The 24,830-nt window shown below is 37.9% G+C and overlaps 1 protein-coding gene across 4 annotated transcripts in view; it reads left to right on the top strand.

Annotated features, from left to right (window-relative positions):
* The window catches only part of Mtmr7 (myotubularin related protein 7), a 97,298-nt gene that overhangs the window by 37,278 nt on the left and 35,190 nt on the right, over positions 1–24,830 (top strand). For all 4 annotated transcript variants that reach the window (XM_004853082.4, XM_087217195.1, XM_087217193.1 and 1 more), the window contains 3 exons: positions 4,252–4,380; positions 15,114–15,248; positions 23,838–23,970. In XM_004853082.4, the coding sequence (XP_004853139.2) occupies positions 4,252–4,380; positions 15,114–15,248; positions 23,838–23,970 (397 nt within the window). The remainder of the gene's footprint in view (positions 1–4,251; positions 4,381–15,113; positions 15,249–23,837; positions 23,971–24,830) is intronic.

The raw sequence follows: 24,830 nt of genomic DNA on the forward strand, positions 1-24,830 counted from the left end.
TATTTAGTGAAGGACAAAGAAAATCAATTTCCGTATTCACAAAAGACTGAAAATCATTAACATACAAACCTATTTTCATTAACTAAATGCAGAGTCAGAAGAAACAGGAAAATTTGAAGAAAAGCACAAAATTTAGAAAGAAATAATTTTTTACTTTTGTAAACTTTTCCTATTCTCTGAATATTCTGTTTTGATTTTCAAAACCAGACAAAATCTTGGGAAGCATATTGAAGAGTTTTAACATTTAATGTTATAAATTGCATTGTTTGATGCATTATTCATTATCAGAATTTTAACTGCAGTTCTGTGAGCTTGTTGAAAAAACAACAGCAGTCTATGCTGATTGTTTTTATTGGGATAAAAGTACATAATTTGAAATTTTCCATCTTAACCATTTTTAAATGTATACTTTATTAATGTTCAGTATGTCCACATTGTTTTGCAACTGATCTCTAGAAGTCTCTTTATCTACAAATCCACAAATCCTCATCCTCCCTACCCCCAACCCCGGCAACCACCATTCTACTTCCTGTATCTATGAATTTAACTATTTTAGATACCTCATTTAAGTGGCATCACACAGTATTTTTTGTCGGTGTCAGGCTTATATCACTTAACATAATGTCCTCAAGGTTCCTCTGTGTTGTAGCATGTGACAGAATTCTCTTTCCTTTGAAGGATGAATAAAGTCCAATGTGTTAGTATGCCACATTTTGTTTATGCATTCCTTTATCAGGGAACATTTGTATTGCTTTCAGCTCTTGGCTATTATGAATAATACTGTTGTCAACATGGTTTTGCAAATATCTCTCTGAGACTGTGCTTTAAGTCTTTTGGTTATTTACCTAGAAATGAGGTTGATGGATTATATAGTAAATGTTTTAAAATTTTTAAGGAAACCTCATATTATTTTCCATAGTGGTTACATTATTTTACAGTACCACCAAGAGTGCAAAAGGGTTCCAGTTTCTCTGCAACCCAGCTGTTACTTATTATTTTGTGTTTAATTTAGTGGTGACTGGCTTATTAATTCAACAATACCTCATGATAGTTTGGGGTTTCATTTCCCTGATGACTAGTGATGTTGAACATGTTTTCTTGTGCGTGTTGATTATTTGGATATCTTCTTTGGAGAAATTTGTATTCAAGTCCTTTGCCCATTTTTAGTGAGGTCATTTAACTTTTTTTTGTTATTTCTGAGTTGTAGGCATTAGTCATATATTCTAGATAATAACTTCCATGGGAAATATCTTTACATTCTTTTGATTATGTCCTTCTATGCACAGAAGTTTTAAAGTTTTACATAACCTCATTTATCTTATTTTTTCTTTATTCCCTATGCTTTTGATCTCATATACATAGGAAATCAGTGCCAAGTCTGATGTCATAAAGCTTTGTCCCTTATAGGAGCTCTGTCATTTTGGGTCTTATATTTAAGTCTTTAATCCTCCATTTTGAGTTAATTTTGCATATTGTATAAGGGTTTACCTTTACTTTTTTGTACGTGGATATCCATTTTTCCTGGTACCATTTATTGAAGAGACTGTCCTTTTGCCAGAGTGGTCTTGGCAACCTTGGTGAGGATTGACAGTACAGTGTTTATTGCTGGATTCTCTACCTCATTATCTGTTTGTCTGTATGCCAGTTTCATACTGTTTGAATGCTGTAAAATATGTATGGCTTTGTAATATGCTTTGGAATTATGAAGAATGAGTCCTCTGACTGTTATTTTATTTTTTTTGGTACCAGGGATTGAACTTGGGTCCTTAGCTTGCCAGGCAGGCGGTGGAACCACTGAGCTAAATCCCGGGCCTCTGACTGTTCTTTTTAAAAAATTGTTTTGGCTATGTGGAGTCCCTTGATAATTCATATAAATTTTAGGATGGACTTTTCTATTTCTGCAAAAAGTCCCATTGGGATTTTCATAACATTGCCATGATCTGTAGGATCATACTATCTGGGAGGTAGTATGGATATCTTAACAATATTAAGTCTTCTAATTTATTAACATAGGTTATCTTTTTGTTTGTTTGTATCTTGTTTTTCTTATAGTTTTCAGTATAGGATTGTGATATATTAATGTCTACTTTAGAGTATTGTCTGCTTTATTGAAAGCAGGATGAATTTCATTTTTATAGCTCCGTAAAAGTTTTGAAACTAAGTTAATTGGCACTGTGGGTGAATTTTTTTTTGTTTGTTTGTACTGGGGATTGAACTCGGGACCTTGTGCTTTTGAGGCAGGCATCGGAACCAATGAGCTAAATCTCTGGCCCCACTGTGGGTGAAGTTTTACAAACGTGTTTTTGCTACTTAGTGTTCCCCATGTGTGCGCTCAAAACAGTCCCCTGACCCACGGAGTTTTTCCCTAAACCTGGGAATTCAGGAATCCTTGTAAATGGTGTTGTGTTCCTAGGGGGGAGACCATGACAACCAGTCCCAGTCTGACCACTGGTGATGACTTCAGTTTTGAGCTCTTGGCCTCGGCACATGTGCAGCCATGAAAGTCTACTTTTCTCCTACTCTGGAGGGTGAGAGCTCTGGCAGTTTCAGAGGGTAGAAGGCTGTGCTGTCTGCCAACATGTGAAGAAAGAGGGTTTTGGGAACACAAATAACAGCACATACCTGAGTCACGCTGAGGAGAAAATGGGCCCTGGATTTTTATCTTCTCCCTCTGTCCCATTCCAGCTACACTGCCCATAGTGCCATGACCTGAGCCAGGCCGGACATTTTCTGGCCATAGGAGACCATCAGAAGGTCTGGCAGGAATTCTAGAGTCTCTTATTCTCCTCTTCATATTCAGAAGCTGTGTGTAATAAGTTTGTTGTGAAATCTTGCCTATTACTCTTACTTCATTTAGTCATAAAACTTTGTAATTCTTCCTTACTCAAAATCTTATTTTCTTTTAAAAACTGCTATTTTGAGAAAATGTCTGTCTAGTGCCATGACTCCATGTCTCTGGAAGCCCAGACAAGCAGGTGTGGTCTGTGTGGAATGTTCCAGCTGGCTAATGGTAGGTGGAGTCAGACACCAGGTTGGTGTAGGGAATGTAGAGCAGTGTCTTGCAAAGTCATTCCTGCGCTCTGGGTCCCAGGGCGGGCCATCGGTTCTTGGGAAGGATTTTCCTCTAGAGTGTCAGTGCCAACTCCTGTAAGAAACTTGGTGGTAATATTCTTTCCAAACGTGTCTTTGATAAAATCTTGAAATTGTCCAGTACTTTGGGCCTGTGAACCCCTTCTGTAGTCCTTTTTCTTCTGCTCCATCTTGTTTGTTACCAGCCTGGTAACAAGGACAGGGGAGGCAGGCAAGGGAGGGTGTCATTGCTGAAAGCCTAGGGGACTGAGATCTCTCTTCTCGTGGGCTTTCATTCCTTTCACCCCCATCTTCCAGAGTGGTAAGGGTGGGAGGATATGGAAAGATGTGTACATCAAGTATTTCCCCCATTGCTACACTTACTTAAGGACTGTTTTGATGTTCCTAGGAAGATACCTGACGTCCAGGAAATAGTCACTTAAAACCCAGGAAACGGCCATCCTCACGTTGCACAAAGATTGATTGATGTGAAAGCAAAATAGCACAGCAGTATCAACTATAACTGTCGCTGCCACTGGCATTTCTTTTGGCTCTAATGAATGTACTTTGTCAGGAGTATTATCTGATTTGATCCTTCTGTCAACTTTTGAAATATTATTGCTCTAGTATTGGTTTTAGAGATTAGAAACATGCACTTGGAGGACCAGGGAGGAGGCTTCCTGAGGGAGGGAACTTGGGTTGGCTCTGGAAGAATGGATGAGATTTGAGAAGACAGAGGGCAGGGGGTGTCCAGGCAGGGAAGAGGAATGTCCACTGTGTGCCAGGAACACAGAGGTAACCTGACGACTTTACGGCTGTGCTTATATTTTACGAAAATCGTCCTCCATGTCAGACTATCTTTCAGTCAAATACCGGCAGCTAAAGTTTTCTCGGCAGCCAGGATGCAAAATTACAGTTTGTTTCTTTTTGATGAAATGAACACTCAATTGTTAATCGCCCTCAGAGAGGGGGACAGTGAACAACGACAGGACACTCAGGGGTGTTTTGCAGATAGGTAGAATCAACAACGCTTCATTTCCTGAAGTGGCTTCGGGTTTCCTTGAAATAGCCTCTTTTGTAACTTAGTTGAGAAAACTTAAATATACAACCTGTAAGTATGGTGAAATGGAATTTGGAAAACATTAGATTGCCTGAAAATCCCTTTGTATTTTCTGATGATAGGTTTGTGACTCTTACCCTACCGAACTGTATGTTCCCAAATCAGCTACAGCACACATCATAGTGGGAAGTTCCAAATTCCGGAGTAGACGGCGATTTCCTGCCCTTTCATACTACCATAAAGATAATCACGTAAGTCTCAAGGCATGCTTTTGTTTTACACTTTACTTTTCTGTTTTGTCACAAATAGACACTGTCTAGCTGCTTCTGCTCTGTGTATGTTTGTGGGTTTGAATTCTTAAAGGTATGTGGGTGTTCCTATGTAGGGTATGATACAGTCCAAATATGCTTAAATATTTCTGTCTTATAGAAACTGTCTTTCCATATTTATTTGGTAATAAAGTAAAGGGATAGATTCCAACAATACCTAAAGGTAATCATCCACATAAACACTGTTCTCTTCTAAGGGGCTCCTGGGGAGGCCCTCTGCCTGTTCCAACAGTGCTAGACATCCTTGTGCATGCTTATTTTAGAAAGCCTCTGAAGCCTGTGACATATTTCTTTTTCTTTTATTTCTTTTCTTAAATAATCATGTTGTTTTGGGTATCCTCCGTACAAGAAATTTTTGTGGAGTTTTATTTTTAAAAATTATTTGTAAAAATAATTTTTATTTCTAATAAATATTACAAATATCATTTATAAAAAGTAGAATTAGGCTTGTCTGTAACTAACAGAGACCCTAAATGATATCAGCTTTAATAAGCTAGAACTTAATTTTCTCTCACATAACACTGAAGGTGGGCAGTCCAGGCCTGGTATCCTGGCTGTATAACATCCAGCCTTCAGGGACCCATGCCACTCCAACGTTTTTGCCATCCCTAGGGCTTGGCCCATATCTGCAGTGGAGCAAGAGGTAGCTTGAGTACCGGCTGTCAGTCACCTCCATACTCCTCGTAGCAGGTGAAGAGGGGCTGAGGGTAGACTCCCAGCTTTTTGAAGAAGGCTCCAAGAGACTTTTGCTCACATCCTCTTCATCAGAAGTGCACAGGGCAGGTGAGAAAGTATAGTCTTACTGGGTAGCCATCTAAGCACTTAAAAGTTAGCATTTCTGTGGAGGACAAGAAAACAAATTTGGAGAAATAAGAATAGTCTTTGTCACCTAACCTCCAGCCAGATGAGAAAGTTAGGTTTCCATTATTTTAGATTTAAATCCAAGTGATGTAAACAGTTGAGAGGAGTGTGTGTGAGAGTGTGTGTGTGTGTGTGTGTGTGTGTGTGTGTAAAAGTATGACTGCAAATGCACTTATAGCCAGGGGTGGGGATGGGCAAGGAGTGGCTGTCAGATGCTAAGGGAGGCTTCCAAAAATTATTTGAGCAATGCCAACTTTACTGGAGTAAGCATAAGGAAAATACTCATTTACTGGTATGAGTCTGTTTTAGTTGCACTCACCACTCTTGGTCTTTTCTTTTGTTGTTGTTTCAGAGGTGGGATGAGCAGGATATTTAACCAATGGGAACAGTACATATCTTACTGCTTTTTAAAATTCTTAAGAAAAGGAAACCTATTTTGTTCAATGTATTGTAACAGGAAAAGGGTATAATACCCTAAAAATGGTCAGATTTTTAGCAGTTCTACCTCAGGGGCCAGCTTTTTCCCTGCTGACCTCAGACCTAATCACCCACTCCTGCCCTCAAGGGTTCTTCTTTCCTTGACCTTCAGGCCTGAAAATATAGTCACACAGCAACTAGTTACAGTTTAAAATAAGTGAGTGCCTATGTTGAAAGCTTTAGCTCTTTTTGGAAGGTACAAATGAGATGTGTCTGTCTCTAAGTATCACTGCATGGTATGGTTGCCCCAGGGAAATACTAATGTCATGCATAGGCCTCCTGCTTTCCCACCCCCACACACTAAAATCTGTATTTCCGGGAAAAATAATGACCAGATTTGTGTTTGTAACAGTGTTTTGGTTTTAATATTAAATTTGATTATATGAATGTTTCTGATTGGATGAGGGCTTTTCCTGAAGTTAGTATTATTCATGAAGGTAGATTTCTGTGATTTAATAGAAGACATAGGAAATGTCAAAATAGATTTACATGTGGTCATTTCTTATCAAAACCCATACATAGAACAGGCAGGCATGGCCATGGACAGAGGAGATCCACAGCAGTTTAGTAATCACATAGACTCACTCAGCAGGGAGGGAGGACACTACATACCATGAAAGGCCACATAGAAATTACCCTGGGGCACAGTGACAACTAGAGGCTGTCAGGGGCACAGGCCTTGTAGAATCAAGAGGATAAAGTCACTCCTGGTCTCTGGAGGGATGTGATAGGCTTGTTTGAATACCATCCTCAGCAGTGAACAGGAGCTGTACCTGGCCCACTGGATCAAGAGAATTGTTTAACAGTGAGCCTTGTCTGCAGAAGAAAGATAGAGAAGGGAACTTGTGATGAAGCCCTCTGAGTTTTGTTGCATGTGAAGGCAACCCAGAAGATTAATTTTGGGCCTTATACCATACATGGGTTGTATACAAACATTTTGTCTCCCTTTGGAATCAAACAGCTTTACAAATCACAAAGATAAATAAGATACTTTCATGACAAAGAACACCTTAGGAACTTCGTGAATAACAAACCAGCACTCCAAAGAATTTTACACAATAGCCTAGGAACAGACATTGAGGATCACAACCCCAGGAAGCAAAGCAGAATGAACCCATCTGGCATGACAAGAAATTAAATGTAAAGGGGGAGAACCCAACAAAAAGAAAAAGTCATGGCAATGACAAGTCAGTACGTTTCAGTTATAACCATCAATGTTAATGGTCTCAATTCACCAATCAAAAGAAATAGACTGGCAGAATGGGTCAAGAAGCAAAATCCAACAATATGCTGCATACAAGAAACACACTTAATTCAAAAAGAGACATAAACTGAAAGTTTAAGGATGAGAAAACAATACTGCATGTGACAGGAACCTGAAAAAAACCAGGAGTAGCTATCCTCTTTGCAGATGAAGTAGATTTCAAACCAACACTGATTAAGAGAGACAAAGAAGGACACTACATCCTTGTAAAGGGAAGAATCCAAGAGGTAGAGATGATAATCATAAATATCTATGCACCAAACACTAGTGCACTCAACTATATAAAACAAATACTAACGGACATGAAAAGTCATATATGCACAAATACAATTGTAGTGGGGGACCTCAACACCCCACTGTCACAAAGAGATAGATCAACTAGACTAAAAATATGTAATGAAATACTAGAACTCAATCGAACTCTTGAACAAATGAACTTAACAGATGTTTACAGAGTCTTCCACCCCACAAAATCACAATACACATTCTCCTCAGCTGCACATGGGTCATTCTCAAAAATAGACCACATACTCACACATAGAACATGTTTAAGTAAGTGCAAAAGAATTGAAGTTATCCCCTGTATATTATCAGACCATAGTGTGATGAAATTGGAGATCCATAGCAAAAGAAACTCAAAAAATTTCATAAACACGTGGAAATTGACCAACACACTTCTGAATAACCAATGAGTCACAGAGGAAATTAAAGAAGAAATCAGACAGTTCCTTCAATTAAATGACAATGACAATACAACATATCGGAATCTCTGGGACACAATGAAAGCAGTCTTACGAGGGAAATTCATAGCAGTGAATATGCATATTAGGAAAACAGAACGAGCCCAATTAAACAACCTGATGCTGAACCTCAAGCTTCTAGCAAAACAAGAACAGGACAAACCCAAAGCTCATACAAGGGAGGAAATGATAAAGATCAGAGGAGAAATCAATGCAATGGAGACTAAGAGAACAATACAAAAAAATCAATGAAGCCAGGAGTTGGTTCTTCGAAAGAATCAACAAAATTGACAAACCTTTAGCCAACCTTGTCAGAAAAAGGAAAGAAAAGGCCCAAATCCATGCAATTAGGAATGAAAAGGGTGAAATGACAACAGACCCAGCAGAAATCCAGAGGATCATCAATACCAACTTCCAGAACCTATACGCCAATAAGATGGACAACACAGAAGAAATGGACAGATTCCTAGATACATATGAATTACCAAAGTTGAACGAAGAAGACCTAAAAATTCTGAACAACCCAATATCAACCAGTGAAATTGAAAATGTAATTAAAAACTTATCAACTAAGAAAAGCCCGGGCCCTGATGGCTTCACTGCTGAATTCTACAAGACATTTAGAGAGGAACTGCTGCCACTACTGTTTAAACTCTTCAGTGAAATCGAAAGGGAAGCAGTACTCCCAAATTCATTCCTGGAAGCAAGCATCACCTTGATCCCCAAAGCAGAGAAAGACCCAACTGAAAAAGAGAACTCTAGGCCAATCTCACTAATGAACATAGATGCAAAAATCCTTAATAAGATAATGGCAAACAGAATGCACAAGATCATCAAGAAGATCATATACCCTGATCAAGTGGTATTCATCCCAGGGATGCAGGGATGGTTCAGTATACACAAATCAATCAATGTAATACACTCTATCAACAGAGCCAAGGACAAAAACCATATGATTATCTCCATAGATGCAGAAAAAGCATTTGACAAAATCCAGCATGCATTTATGATAAAAACCCTACAAAAAATTGGAATAGATGGTCTCTACCTCAAACTGATAGAAGCCATCTATGAAAAACCAACAGCCAATATCATACTCAATGGTCAAAAACTGAAATCCTTCACACTCAAATCAGGAACAAGACAAGGATGTCCACTATCACCACTCTTGTTCAATATAGTTCTGGAAACATTAGCCACTGCAATTAGACAAGAGAAAGAAAAGGAATAAAGATAAGAAATGAAGAAGGCAAATTATCATTATTTGCAGATGACATGATACTGTATATAGAAGACCCCAAGAACTCCACCAAAAGTCTTCTAGACTTAATAACCAAATTCAGTCAAGTAGCTGGTTACAAGGTCAACACACAAAAATCAATAGCTTTCCTCTACACAAATGACAGACTCACTGAGAGAGAAATAGGGCAAACCATTCCTTTCACAGTAGCATCCAAAAAACTGAAATACCTAGGAATCAACCTAATGAAAGAAATCAAAGACCTCTTCTCTGAAAACTATGGCACTCTGAAAAGAGAGATTGAAGATGATATCAGAAAATGGACAGACATCCCCTGCTCCTGGGTAGGAAGGATTAATATAGTGAAAATGGCCATACTTCCAAAACTCCTATATAGATTTAATGCAATTCCAATTGAGATCCCGGCAGCATACTTCATGGACCTTGAGAAAACAATCCAAAAATTCATTTGGAACAAGAAGAGAGGCAGAATAGCAAAAGCAATTCTAGGTAACAGAGACATGACAGGAGGTATCACAATCCCCAACCTGCAACTCTACTACAAAGCTACTGTGATAAAAACAGTATGGTGCTGGCAAAGAAACAGACTTGAGGACCAGTGGAACATATTAGAAGATGCAGAAACAATGCCAGACACACTCAGCCATCTCATCTTTGACAAAGGAGCCCAACACCCTCACTGGAGGAAAGATAGCCTCTTTAATAAATGGTGCTGGAAAAATTGGGCTTCAACTTGGCAAAGATTAAAACTAGACCTATATCTCTCACCATGCTCTAAACTAAAATCAAAATGGATTAAAGATCTAAATATTAAAATAGAAACTCTGAACCAGTTGGAACAGAGGTTAGGGAGAACCCTTGAAGACATCGGTGTAGGAAAAGATTTTATGAACAAAACCTCAGTTGCCCGTGAACTAGCATAAACCAGCAACAAATGGGGTCTCTTCTTATTAAAAGGCTTCTGCACAGCAAGAGAAACCACCAGCAGTGTGAAGAGACAACCCACAATGTGGGAAAAAATCTTCACCTGCTCTTCCTCAGACAAAGGTCTACTATCTCAAATCTATAAAGAACTTAAAAAAGATCAGACCTCCCAAATTTAAAGACCCAATCGAAAAATGAGCAGCTGAAATGAACAGACATTTCTTAGACAAAGAAGTAGAAATAGCTAATAAATACATGAAAAAATGTTCAACATCACTGGTCATTCGAGAGATGCAAATGAAAACAATGCTGAGATTCCACTTCACTCCAGAAAGAATGGCTGCTATCATGAAATCAACCAATAACAAATGCTGGCAGGGCTGTGGGGAAAGAGGAACCTGCTCCACTGCTGGTGGGAGTGTAGACTGGTGCAACCACTGTGGAAATCAGTATGGAGATACCTCAAAGAACTAGGACTGGAAGTCCCATTTGACCCCACTATTCCACTGCTGGGTATCTTCCCCAAAGAATTAAAAGAATCATACCACAGTGATATATGTGCACCCATGTTCATAGCAGTCCAGTTTTTAATAGCTAAAACTTGGAAACAGCCCAAATGCCCATCAGCTGGAGACTGGATCAAGAAAATGTGGGTTTTTTATAAAATGGAGTACTACTCAGCCCTAAAAAATGAGAAATTAGAGACATTTATAGCTAAGTGGATGCACATTGAGGCGATACTCTTAAGTGAAATAAATAGGACACAGATGTGTAAATACTGAATAGTTTCTCTGGTGTGAGAAACTGAAAGTGTAAATAAGGACTAAATGTATAACAGGTAATGTGAAATAGGAAGAAAAGGGGCAAAGGGAAGGAAGTGGGAGGGCTAGGGGAAAGGATAGAAGGGAATGGGATTAATATGAGAAAATGGAAAAATAGGAACAAAATCTTTGTAAATAGGGAGGACTGGAGGGGTTGAAGGGAGGGCTGGGCAAGGGTGAAAAATAAGAAGCAAGAGAGACTATGTAAAGGTGCAAATTTCCAATGATGAATGTCATTATATTGTGTACCTAAAATGTACCAATGATTAGAATGAATGATTGATAATGTAAAATAGGAAGAAAAGGTCCAAAGGGGTAGGGGTAGTGGGAGGGGCAGGGGAAAGGAAAGAAGGGAAAGGAAAAATGCTGAGAAATGGAAAAAATGGAAATAAAGTCTTTGTAAATAGGGAAGGGTGGAGGGGGTGAAGGGAGGTCTAGGAATGGGGAAAAAATAAGAACCAAGATGCATTATGTAAAGGTACAATTCCCAATGAGAAATGTAATTGTGTTGTATACCTACAATGTACCAATAAAAGAATTTAATACAAAAAGAAAAAATCACAAAGATACCTAAGTGTCGTCCCTTGTGCTCAGAATACTGTGTATGTCTGTAATTGAGAGAGCTTAGAATTGCTGTATCCTTTGTTCTTTATTATTATGTTAGAGTTTTTTAAAAAGCTATATTGCTTTAAGTTGTGCACAAATGTGTTCTGAATTCACAGTGTAAATTTCTGAAACAGGAAACTCTGGAATATTTTTCATGAAGCATTTTTCCTTGAGAGATATTCTCACTCTTATTATAGTTAATAAGAAATTTTTATTATAGTTAATAAGATAGTTACTGAAATTTTCTCTCTGTTAGGAACAGTTCTAGGAGTATTATAGTGTTAAATACTTTATCACACTCTTTGGCTGTAATATCATTATGCATTTTGTAGATGAGAAAATTGAGATTCAGAGAAGACCATACAGTAAGTTAGAACAAAACTAGGATCAAAAGGTAGATCTTCTTCAATGCTGTTCTTAATGCTGTATATCATAATGCCTGACATTTCTTCCCAGGGGTGCTATATTATTTTGATTAAGAATTCAGGATTCGAGGGCCGGGGATTTAGCTCAGTGGCACTGCGCCTGCCTCACAAGCACAAGGTCCTGAGTTTGATCCCCAATACCAAAAAAAAAAAAATTCAGGATTTGAATCCTGGTTTCCATAGTTACTAGCTACATGACTTTGAACAAATTTTTTAACTTCTCTGTGCTTTGGGTGGGTCATCCAAAGATAATAACGACTCTTACCATATATGGTAATCAGGAAGATTAAATAAAAATGTATGAATTTCTTGTAACAGTGCCTGCCATATAAACATTCCAAGCGTGTTGGAATTTTAATTAGTAGCATTGTAAGAGGTATCCTGACAGTGTACTACTGGGGAGGTTTAATCTCTGCTCTCAGTGACATCCATAAGAAATGCTGCCTTGTGATGGTAGTCCTCTCTCAGTAGTGACACTATCTAGGGATGTATAGAGTACACAGAAATGCTCAGAGACCATTTACTATGCTATACAAAATTGAAAATTGTATGCAGCAGTCATATAGTTTATTTCATAGTATAACTACTTTGACATAACCTCTTTTAAAACTAGCTGCTCTCCCACAGAAGATAATTAATAATAGTTGTCATTGATTTGCTTCATTTCATATTTGGAATCTTATTAGCTTAGGAAACATAGCTGTGTGGATTCTTGGGCAAAATCTCAGTGCTTAAATATGTTCCCACCTTTGTCTACTCTTCTAGTAGAATCTAGAAGATTGCTTAGTGGGAGATGTCCTTAACTAATATTACCTTAACCCAGATAAAGTATACTATAAAGCCAGGTTGGAATCATTCTCTCTCTCATCAGAACTCCCTCAGAGCACGGTAGCAGACCTGGACCTCTTAAAGATCAAAGGAAGCAGGACCCCCACAAAGCAATCTGTGGCACTTTGCTCTCTATCCACTGGATGCACCTTGTGTTTGCTCCCTAGACCCCTTTCATCCCTATTGTCACTTTATTTTGCTTCTGGATCTTGCCCTAGCTTGCTGTCCTCTCTGTTATTCTCAGACCCTCTGGTTCCTTTGTCTTCTCTACTGCTTAAGAAATAGATAACTCTGGGGTGACTTAGCTGCCCCTTTGTTTTGCTTTCCCTTTCCCACACATTTACCCTTGAGTTCTTAACCTGCCTTCTGGCCCAGATTTCCTTCAGCCACATCAGAAATTGCTCCTTCTTGAGCAGAATAGTATTAGGTCTCATCACGCAATCATATGTCTCACCATTCTACAATTCTTGGTTGTTATAGCTAGTGAGAAATACCCCCACATACTCTAAAGATGAGTACTGAAGCTCACATTTATCTGGAGAAATTCAACCCCTTGCTAAATTGTCCTGGATTGGGCTTTAAGGACAAGAAACCTAGGATTGGACACGTGGTTAGGGCCCTGCATGCTAGCCCCCTGAGTAGGTGATGACATCATGTGCTTTTCAGTATGGGTGTCCCCTCCTTGCCCTGATCCTCTTACATGGTGGACTTAAAGTCTCAATGTGGATTCTTTGTGTCATTGTGTATTTAATTGGGAGATTTATTTTTAACTTAAATATTAAAACCTAAATCTGGGGCCAGGGATTTAGCTCATTGGTTCCGACACCTTCCTGGCAAGCAGAAGGACCCGAGTTTGATCCCCGGTACCAAAATAATAATAATAATAATAATAAAACCTAAATCTGGGCTGGGGATTTAGCTCAATGGTTCCACCGCCTGCCTTGCCAAGCCCAAGGTCCCAAGTTCCATTCCCTGATAACAAAAAAAACCAAAACAAAACAAAAAACCTATAGATCTATAGGAAATATTTTGCCATAAAAGCTTAGGTTTTATAGCTGCAAGTTTATCTTTACTCACGTATTCATGACTTGGGGAAGTGTTAATGCCATTATGCCATTTTGCATGTCATCTAATAGTGCAGTAAGTAGTTGTCCCTTGGTGTATGTAGGGGATTGGTCCTAGGATCCCTCTCAGCTACCAGAGTCTGAGCATGTACACATCTCTTGTATAGAATGGTTTCGTATTTATATAGAACATCCATACATCCTCCTGTATACTTTAAATCATCTCTAGACTACTTATACCAAATCCAGTGTAAATATTTGCTATGCCATATTATTTAGGAAATAATGTCAAAAAAAAGGTCTGTATATATTCAGTACAAACATAAATTTTTCTCAAATATTTTGGATCCACATGAGTTTAATCCACAGATGCAGAATATATGTGTGAATATAGAAAGCTGACTGTATTATGTTAGAATTGCAGGCTATAGGAACTGCAAGATAGAATGCAGACTGAATCCAAAGAAATAGCTTGTTTAAGCACACTTGAATCAGCCCAGGTATGCAAACCTAGCAGTGACCTGATCTTTCATTATAGTGAAAATTTTCCATTTAGAATTAGAATTGATATTCTTTTTTTTGGTACCAGGGATTGAACTTGGGACCTTGTGCTTGTGAGGCAGGCGACAGAACCACTGAGCTAAATCCCCGGCCCCTAGAATTGATATTCTTAATGTTTTATATAGGCTAGTTGAATGACAAAAGAATTAAGATGTGTTATGTACATGTACCAATTCCCATGAAGAATGTAATCATTGTGTACTGCAAACATGTATTAATAAAAAATACAAATTGAAAAAAATTCAAAAAAATTAAAAAAAAAAAAAATATATATATATATATGCACCTAGGAAGTCAAACATAGATTGAAAAGTGGAGTAATATTTTTGAATATCTAGTTAACATAATTTGTTTGCAAAGTAATAAAAAATGAACAAGTTTCTCTCAAAACTAGGCTAGTTAAAAATATTATGAAAATAATTAAAAATATTTTTTCCTACTCTTTGCATTAATAGTATCCTGTAAGTTTTAGGAGAATATTTATTTTGTTTTTCTACTTTCAGCAGAAAAATGAAACAGTATCAGTGAAAAGGAAAGTAGGTTATTTAAATAGCTTTGAATTTCACAATTTGAATCCTATCTAAACATCTTTGCACATTCCTAGTATCTTAACAGAGGGAGTTTCTGTACTGCTTGCCTATGTACTGGTTTCTTTGACCTGAATTAAAAATAAACAAATGTCAGTTGCCAAAAAGTGTTATCATATTTTCATAAGCTGGTGTTGGGCAGAGGTGACCAGGGGCTCTTCACTCCAAAGACACCCCAGGGGTCTCCACTGCGCACAGTTGCCTGACAATGCCATGTTGCTGTTCTGTCCCTCCAGGCCTCCATCTGCAGGAGCAGCCAGCCCTTGTCTGGTTTTAGTGCCCGGTGCCTGGAGGACGAGCAGATGCTCCAGGCCATCAGGAAAGCCAATCCCAGAAGTGACTTCATTTATGTTGTGGACACACGACCTAAAGTAAGTATCACCATTCCAATACAAGTCTCTCAGTCGTAAAGCTGGAGTCCAGCCTAATGGACCTGCCACCACTTGGCTCCTATTGCTTCCTCTGCAGAGGGGCTGATCTTCTGTACAGTTAGGACTTGGGCACCCTGCTCCTGAAGGGGCAGACTATGTCAAGTATATTTTTTATTTTCCCTCTTCATAATATTGTGCTGGGCATAGTAAATGAGGAAGGTTTAAGTTTAGCAATTGCTTTCCTCAGTATACCCAGTTATTATTTGATTTGTTTCTAAAACATCTGTCTCTGCTCTGACAATAGGAAGTTTACTGTGGAGCCCCAGCAGTTCTGTTTATATGAGGTGTTTCGTTGTACTTTTTCAAATTCTACTTGTGGTGACCTATGCCAATGGTTTGGAAAGATCTATAAAACATAAGGTTAAGTACAAAAAGTCATATAATAATATATGTACTATTGTAGTTTATTAGAAAACCTATAGAAATGTAAAAATATGTAGAAAAAAATATGAACAGATGAATATTAAAGCAATTAAAATTCCATGGAGAAGGGAGTAGGATTTGGGAAGGTAGAAGACTTTCTACTTGCCTCTTCTTAGAAAAATATTTTATAATTACATTTATACTCATGTATTAATTTTTTAATGTAATAAAACATCCAGTAACAGCTAGTCATTGAGGGGTAAGCCAAATTGATCTTATATTTACTTCCCACTTAGCCTAACTTTATTTTTTTAAGGAGAATGGGTGTTGAGTACAATTTTCAGTTTTGTTCCTGACACCCGGTTCTTTCAAAACCAGTCAACAAATGGAGTTCCCAGAGGCATATGCCAATGAAGGCACGGAAACAAATAATCTATAAGTGTGGTTAATATTTAGCACAAAATGAGATGGCAGAATGAAATACCGTTTAGTCAACATATTTGACATTGTAATTTCTAGCCAATAATGAAAGTGTAGCTGGTCCTGGGACTGACTAGAAAAAAGTTGTGCCTGTAGCTCTGTCTCTGCATATGGGTATAGAAAGGAGCCCCATATGCACTATTAAACAACAAGAGTGAGATTCAGAAACTGTGCATAGTATAATCTTGTCAGAAAAAAACTGGATGGAGTGTATACCAAACTGGTAACAGTGATTTTTCCTATTGGTTGAGAGATTTTTTAATGAACTTGTTTACTTTTTAAATTACAGTTGGAATTTTTTTAATCATAAAAAGATTGAAAGAGAAGAAGGACCTTAGATGTTAAATATAGAATTACTATATGACCAGAAATTCCATTTCTGGGTATATACCAAGAGAAACGGAAACATATGTCTATGAAGAAACTTATTTATGAGACCAGTGTTCATCAACTAAGAATGGATTTATGAAATGTGCTATATCCATTCAATGAAATATTATTCAGCTATCAAATTTTGATACTTATTACAACATAAGTAAACCTTGAAATTTTTACATTAAGTGAAAGAAGTCTGCCACAAAGGACTCTATATTTTAAGATTCCCACTTGCATGAAATGTCTAGAATAGTTAAATTCATAGGAATAGAAAATAAACTGATTATTGCCTAGGGAATGGGAAGAAATGAGATGTGATTGCTAACATAGAAGACTTTTCTTTGGGGCAATAGAAATATCCTAAAATTAAATTATGGTAATGGTTTCACAACTATGTGAATATACCAAACACCATTGAATTTTGCACTTTAAATGAGTGAATTGTATGACATGTGAGTTATATATATGCCAATGAAACTTTTTTTAAAAATATAAGGTAAATGGGGCCGGGGATTTAGCTCAGTGGTTTTGCTGCCTGCTGCACAAGCACAAGGACCCCAAGTTCGATCCCTGGTACCAAAAAGAAAAATAAAATAAAATAGAGGTAATAAAAACACTACAACAAGAAGGAAAAAGAATACACCCAACAGCTAAAGTCACTTAAAAGTATACACTGTTAAGAATAGATGCAGTGGACCCTTAACTTACAAACTCAGTTCGTTTCCAAGGGCTGATTGCAACTCACATTGGTCAGTTGAAGGCTCAGGCTCCTCTACACAATCTTCAAAGTCTCTCTCCTGTATACAGGCAGGTCTCAGTGTCCTTAGACAGTGGCCCAGGATTTCTCAGTTAAACCCACACAGGAAAGGATGTTGCAATGTTCCTTCCAGAACTTTTTAAGGCTTAAATCTGTATCTGTGATATCTGGAAGCACAAGCAGCCAGCATGTGGGTCGTAATTCAAGACTTTGTTCATAAGTTAAAATTAAAATTCCGGTCATAACCCAAGTTGTTCATAGGTCAGGCCAGTTGAGACTCTGGGGTTCACTTATAGTCTGTACTTGTGGGCATTGTGAGAACAGGATGCCATCTTTGTGTAGAGACTCAGACCTTGGTAATTTTCACGGCTCTTGATCTAACTTCACCAAATACTGTGGTTCCTGTCCAGAATCACTTTATGTGATATTTTCCTAGAATAAGACTAGTGTCCTACTAATGCACTTGACCTCAGAACAGTCCTGTCCACTTCTGGTCAGAGTACACTGTAGGATAGATGTGTGTGCAGTAGTGAGAATGGGGTTACTCCCAGCTTCCAGATCAGTGAATCAGTCATGAAGATCAATAATGAAACAGACATTAGGGCTAGCTCACATTCATATTTAATATATTATGTGTAAATTATCCCTTCCTTTTAAAGAAATTCTCAAAACACACAGATAAAACTTCAACCAAGGAACAAAAAATAGTTTTTCTGCTTGAAGATTTTCACTTGAAAAATGTCAGAAAATCTCTGACTTTTACTATTGTGTTTCAATTTGTGCTTTTTTCTGTGGCTTATGCCTTTTTTTTTTGGTACCGGGAATCAAACTCAGGACCTTGCGTTTGCAAGGGAGGCAGCAGAACAACTGAGCTAAATCCCCAGCCCTGAGCTTATGCCTTTTTAACTCCTTCCTTCAAACCCTGATTGCTTTCTCTCCTCTTCCTTATATCTTTTCTGTAAGGCAAGCTATTTTGAATTTACTAATATTATACATGATTGAATGTATGCCTACTTCTTAGACAGATATACTGAAGATAAGATAAAAAAGGAAAGGAAGAAAAAACAGAGGCTTTACTTAGACTGGAAAGTCCTCTTCCTATCTGATTTTTCCAGCTTTATATAAAAGCAAACAGATTCACTTGCTAATTTAAGAGCCAGTGATCCAAGTTGGTACTGTGTTATGTAAGCCTTCCCTAGAATGTGGCAGCTGTAGGGCCAGGTATATTCCAGATTTAAAACAAATTAATCCAAAGATTTGATTTGAAGGATATATTTAGCTATTTAGCACTTAGTGTGTTTACTCTCAGTGATAAGAAGTTTGACACTGATCCATTAAAGAAAATTTGTGGGCCTCTTCTCATATTTATCCACGCACATGCATTTCACATGATTTTTAAACTGTTTGCTTCAAGCTCTCATTCTTGTAAAGAGCATGTCTGTTGATTTTTGTTCCAGAGTGTGTTAAGCTTCCTTAGTAACCAGGAGACTAAGTGGATGTTTGCCATAGAAAGTGTAGACAGTAGCAGACGGGCACTTCCCAGGTTTGCTCACAGGTTTAATTAAAAAGAACAATGAGGCATCCTGATGATTCTTGTCCTTTAAGCAAGGCTAGCCCCATAGGAGAGCTCCCAGAGCTGCCTGTTGAGATGAAGCCTTCTAAATTGTTTATTGATGTTACAGTAACGGGATGCAAAGAAGTGAGGTCCTTGAGCATGCATTAAATTTCTCTTCAAAACAATTATGTCTTTGAGGTCATGTATTATTGCTAGAGTTTGGTGCGAAGCTGTGCACATCTATAATCCCAACTACTTGGGAGGCTGAGGCAGGAGGACTGCAAGTTTGAGGCCAGCCCTGACAACTTAGCAAAACTGTCTCAGAAAAGGGATAGGGATATTGCTCAGTTGGTACAGCACCCCTGGCTTTCAGTCCTGGTGCCCCTTTCCCCAAAAACAGAAGGAAAGAATAAGAATACGAAAATATTGATATGAAAATTTGTTGAATTGTAAAATGAAGTTTAACTCATTTTATTTCCACCTTGTTTGTGACTTTATCAAATGTTCTAGGATTTTGCCGAGCTTTTTAAAATGTCAAATACTTTCTCATTTAGTTTTTATAAGAATCCTGCAAAGTAGGAGGTTTTTGTTTTGTTTTTTCATGGATAAAGGCTTAGGTTTAAAGAGATTTAAGTATCGGGCTGGGGATTTAGCTCAGTGATGTCATTGCCTGCCTCATAAGCACATGGTCGTCCTGAGTTCAAATTCCCGCTACCAAAAAAAAAAAAAAAAAAGAGAGAGATTAAGTATTACCCAAGATCACACAGTTCAAGGCAGAGCTCAGGCTTAAATCTGGGCTTATCTGATTCCAAGGCCAGTGCTGTGTTTGACGATGATGGCTTTTCTTTACAAAAAATCTCCAGTGGAACCTTGCCCCCAACCATAAGGCTCAGGAAGCTTGCCACCTCTGAGCTTAGTACACACCCAGTGAGGCCAGAGACTGAGAGTTAAAGAACCAACCGTGAGTGCGTTCAAAGTCAGACCAGGGCCATAGGAACAAGAATACTCCGAGCTGGGCTCTGGGCACCAGTTGCTGTAGAGGAAGTGTTGAGATGTTGAAGGGAAGGGGAAAGGGTGACAGTACCTGCAGATGCTCAGTCGTTTTTCTGTCTCCAAAGATTGTTTTGTGGTAATGGCCAGTACTAGTTTCACATGTCACGTGAGTTTTTATTGTATAATAGGATGTTACATGGGTGCCTTTCTATTTCGCTGGAACTGGTGATTAGATGGTATCTACTTACTAAATCCTTTGAGGGTGGCTTTTAGCAAATACTGTGGTGAAGGCTAGGGTGCCTGAGAGGGAACCTTGGATCTCATTTTCTCATCAGAGTTACTGACAGCCATCCTGGCAACCAGAAGAAGGAAGAGAATGCAAGAGATGGCACCATGTAGTTCGAGTGGAGCAGTCTGCACTTCTGCTTTTTGTCAGGGCAAAGATGAGGATATTTCCTGTGGGTTAATTTGATGTGGATCATCTTGCCAGAACCTTCCTAAGAAGACTTAAACTCTGGGTGTCCTGGTGGGTGTCTAATGACAAGGGATGGTGAGGGGGTGTGAATAATAAGCTCATGCCGAGGTGCATTTTCCATGCCAGTGAAATGTGTGCTTCCTGCCTCTAGGAACCCACATTCATGCCTTGGAGATTCTGGATTTAGATATTTATTCCACGAAGGGAGGGAGAGATGATCAATTAATGTTAACCAGAAAGGAGGTGACAACCAGTGAAGAGGGGATTGCCACTTTACTTAGCTTTGCAAAGAGCTGTTTACTTTCCCTTATTCTTCTCCTGATTCCCTCACCCCACCCTCTCTATTACACAGAGGCTACAAGGAAGAAAGGAGAGAGAAAGTTCCACAGCAAAGTAGACACAAGTCCAAATAGACACAGTGGGGGAAAGAGATTGTTTTGCATCATATATGGGTTGAAATTTTAAGTTAGGATGGATGAAAATTTCCTATCCTGAATATGAAATCGACCCAAGCTATCCCTAGGAAATAGGAAAGGAATATTTTGACCAGCTCAGTTGTAGACAGTAGTTTCCAGGAATAAAATCATCTCATTTTCATATGTGTGTATTACAAGTTACAGTGCTTCTTTTAACCAGTTACACACAGAGGAGGAGAAAGGGCTGTCATTTGACAATCCATGTTAGGATGTATCCTAATCCTCCTCCTGCCAAGATCAACTTTTATTGTCATTCCCAACAATGTCAGGTCAGGCTCTATCATTATTCAAGTATAAAATGTAACTGCTGAAATCCCAGAGGCCAAGACTAAGATGGGGACCAGCCCTGCCTTTATCTTGATAAGAAGATACGCACTGCCTGAGTCTTCATAGGTTTGACTGAGGATTAGGAGCAGAATTTGATTCTCTTTCTTTACAGTGTTGGCCTACCCACTTCTCACTTCGTTGTCTTACTTGGTCATTTATCTGTTGGTCAGCCAGTCAGGACATCCTTCCTGTGCCATTATAGATAGGGTCATAAATCAGGGGTAAGGATGTGGCCATCATTGAGACTGATAAGTTTCCTCATGTTATCTACTCTCTTCTCATTCACCACTAAATATATAATATTATATATAAATTTCATGTATAAAATATATGTAATATAGGGTAACTTTTTTGGATGTTTATTAATTGTAAAACCATGTTTCCTGCTTTGAGGGTTCAACTTTTGCCACTTTATTGTAATAGACCCTGTAAAATAGGTGGAAGTCCTGAAAAGTATTTTGCATAGTAGATTAAATAGTGCCATCTTTTGTTGATTGTGTGAAGTACAAGTATAGCTTTCAAGAGGTTTTCTTGTGTTTGCTTTTTTTGCTTTTAATAAAACTACAGTTCTTTCATAATAGGTAATCATGTACTTTAAAGTGTGAACACAGAGTCTTAATCATAATTGTTTTAATTATTAAAATAATAATAGTATTTTGCTTTTTATTTATTACATATTTTTCAGAGTATTTCTGTGGTATGTGGTAATTTGTATTAACTTGAATTCAAGATAAACATAAAGTTCATGTAACATAATGATACTTGCAAGTATCCTATTAATTTCTGTTTTATGACACTTGTAAAGGATAAGTCAACAGGTTTGAAAAATAATTACATGAAAAAAGTAGTATTTTATAATACATAATTTCTGAACAATGTCTATAAAGTAATTTTTGAAAAATTTTCCCTTAAAATATTTAAGCTTTACCAAATATAAACCTTAATAGTCTTTAAGATATAGAATTTAATTTTTTCTTGATTAAAACTACACGCTTTATTTTTATGACTTACGCAGAAGAAAGGCAGGCCTGTTACAGACTGGGACAGTGTCCTGAGGTGCTTTTGTCCCCCTATTAAAATACGAGCCCTTGTGACAGTGGCTTTTCCTCTCCTGTTTTATTTCTATTATATAAATTACAAACATAGCATAAGTTCTTTTTTTTTTTTCCGGTACTGGGGATCAAACTCAGGACCTTGCACCTAAAAGGCAGTTGAGGTTCCACTGAGCTAAATCCTAAGCCTCAACATATGTTCTTTATAACAGTGAAAATATAGGCACATCTACAGTAATGTTGATAGTATTCCCCTGCCACTTGGCATCTGCTGTCTTTTCTGCTGTAACTGTTGCCGAATTGGTATATTCTTCCATACATTTAATTTTTTGCTTAATGAACATGAATAACAATTATATATAATCTATAAGTTGGTTTGTTTTATATATAGAATATTCTATAGCTTTTATATATGTATAATGTGTATATAGGATATATATGTGTGTATAAATGTGCAGGTTATATACACATATATATGTACAAATGTATATATGTATGATTTGTGCCCTAATCCAGAGCACAAATAAACCATAATTTATCCAGTTATTGTCCTATTGAGATAGTCATGAGTTTTCAGGGGTTTTTTATTATAAAAAATATTGCATTAAACATTCTTGGACATCTATGTGCTGGTACTTTTAATTTTGCCAAAATCTCAGAAGTAGGAGATCTGGGTCAAAGAAAATCTGTGTTTTTAACATAATTTAGCTCTTTTAACTCACCTTAGCTTTTGGAAAGGTACTGGTTTGCATTGTACTCTTAACAGTGGATATTTGTTCTGGTTGGGAGGTCCTGGGATAGTTTCTCTGCCTGGGCATAGTTCTCCTGCCCTTTGTGGCCAGGGAGTAGAGTAGTCAGGGAAAACTGTTCCCTAGGACGTGGTGACCTGCTTAGACAGAAGAGTATAATACTGTAATATTTCCCGGCAAAGGCAGGACTTGCCTACTTCTTGATATTACTACACAAGACTAGGCCAGAGTTTGGGTTTAATATATTTTTTCAAAGTCAATTATCATTTAACTCATTTTTTACTTAGATCTCTAACTTCTCAGTTAATGAAAACGATATTGAAAATTATTTTATAAAAAGCATACTAGGTGTCTGGATTTAAATAAGGCAGCTGGAGAAAATGCCTCAAGATTGAGTATCTGGATTCCCTCTCTTCATTTTATTCAGTGATTCCTGCCCCAGGTTTAATTGGATATCTGAGGGACCCTTGTGGAAACATTAGAATGATGTAACTATTCATAATTGATAGCATGCTTGTTAGTAGTATCATACTGTACAGTATCCTAACTTAGCCTTATACTGATAGCTGTGTCTGCTGAGTCTTCTTCCAACCTGAAGATTATTATGTGTGGCATTAAATTGGAGCAATTTGGCTCTGTCACAGAATTCCACATTGGCTGGCATCTCTGACAGGGAATTGCAAGGAACATCTCCAGGAGGACTTATCTGTGGAATGCTTCCCACCTTAGAAACAAATTCGTGCTGTTGAATATAAGCTTAACATGAGTGCCAGAAGCTACATAGTTTAGCATAGTGTTCCAGTGATTTGAATTGTATTCTGCTTGTGTACTTCATTTTGAATGTTTCTATGAATATCTATAAATTGTTTTGGTTATTTGGTGCCCTGAATGTAATTGATGACTATTCTGTTTTGCTGACCACTGCAGCTTAATGCAATGGCAAATCGTGCTGCAGGGAAAGGCTATGAGAATGAAGACAATTATTCCAATATCAAGTTTCAGTTTATCGGGATAGAGAACATCCATGTCATGAGGAACAGTCTGCAGAAAATGCTGGAAGGTAAACCATTTCCTTGCACACAGGTTTAACAAAAGACAGTTAAATACTTTGATCCCAAAGCAAAGTAAGATAGTGTTTTGATTTTAAAATTGTTTTATTTTTCCAGTGATGCTGCTTAAATATAGATGTGATAAGTTGGGGAAAATAATATGTTATAGTGATTTAATTGGCCTTTCTCTTATTTCTTTTAAGTATTATTATGCAGCAGTTTTGTCACTTGGTGGTCAGTAGTCAGGGACTCTCCAATGACACTTAACATCCAAGATAAAAGTGCACAAGGATATCTTCTTTTTCTCCCTCATGTTAGTCTGGCCCACATTCAAGGCCATTTGAAGAGAAAGCAATCCTATACTTAAAGCAGGAACCCACTGTTCTTGCGTGGAGATCATGTTGATGAACTGTACTCTTAAGCTGAGTGGCCTTTAGAAGGAAGGATACTGGAGGCCCTTAACCTCAGTTTTCACTGGCAGCAACTGCTGCGATAACACATGCACTTAACAACCCCCAACACTTATGCACAGAGCAGCAAGCACTGCAAGACATGTACACACAGACCACATACTCAAATAGAAAATGTAAAGAGTGGATTATATAATATAGAAGATTTATTTATATAGCTATAAGCTGATTAGCAGCAATTCTGCATTTTAAGCAAAACCAGGTTCATCTACTGCTTATGCTTCCTGTGATCATAATGGCCACAGAGAGATCTGTTGTGACAGTCTAGCACATGTGGCTCCAGCTGCAACTGAGACAAGAAAGAGGAGCACGCAGAAGCCAGGCCATCGCTGCCTTGCTGGAAACACTCTGTGCGCTTCTGGGGAAAATGTGGAGAAATGGAGCTGAGTACTAGAGCACTG

Source organism: Heterocephalus glaber, unplaced genomic scaffold, assembly GCF_053883595.1.
Source record: "Heterocephalus glaber isolate CG9 unplaced genomic scaffold, H.glaber_assembly_v1.0 deba00001461, whole genome shotgun sequence".
Lineage (NCBI taxonomy): Eukaryota > Metazoa > Chordata > Mammalia > Rodentia > Bathyergidae > Heterocephalus > Heterocephalus glaber.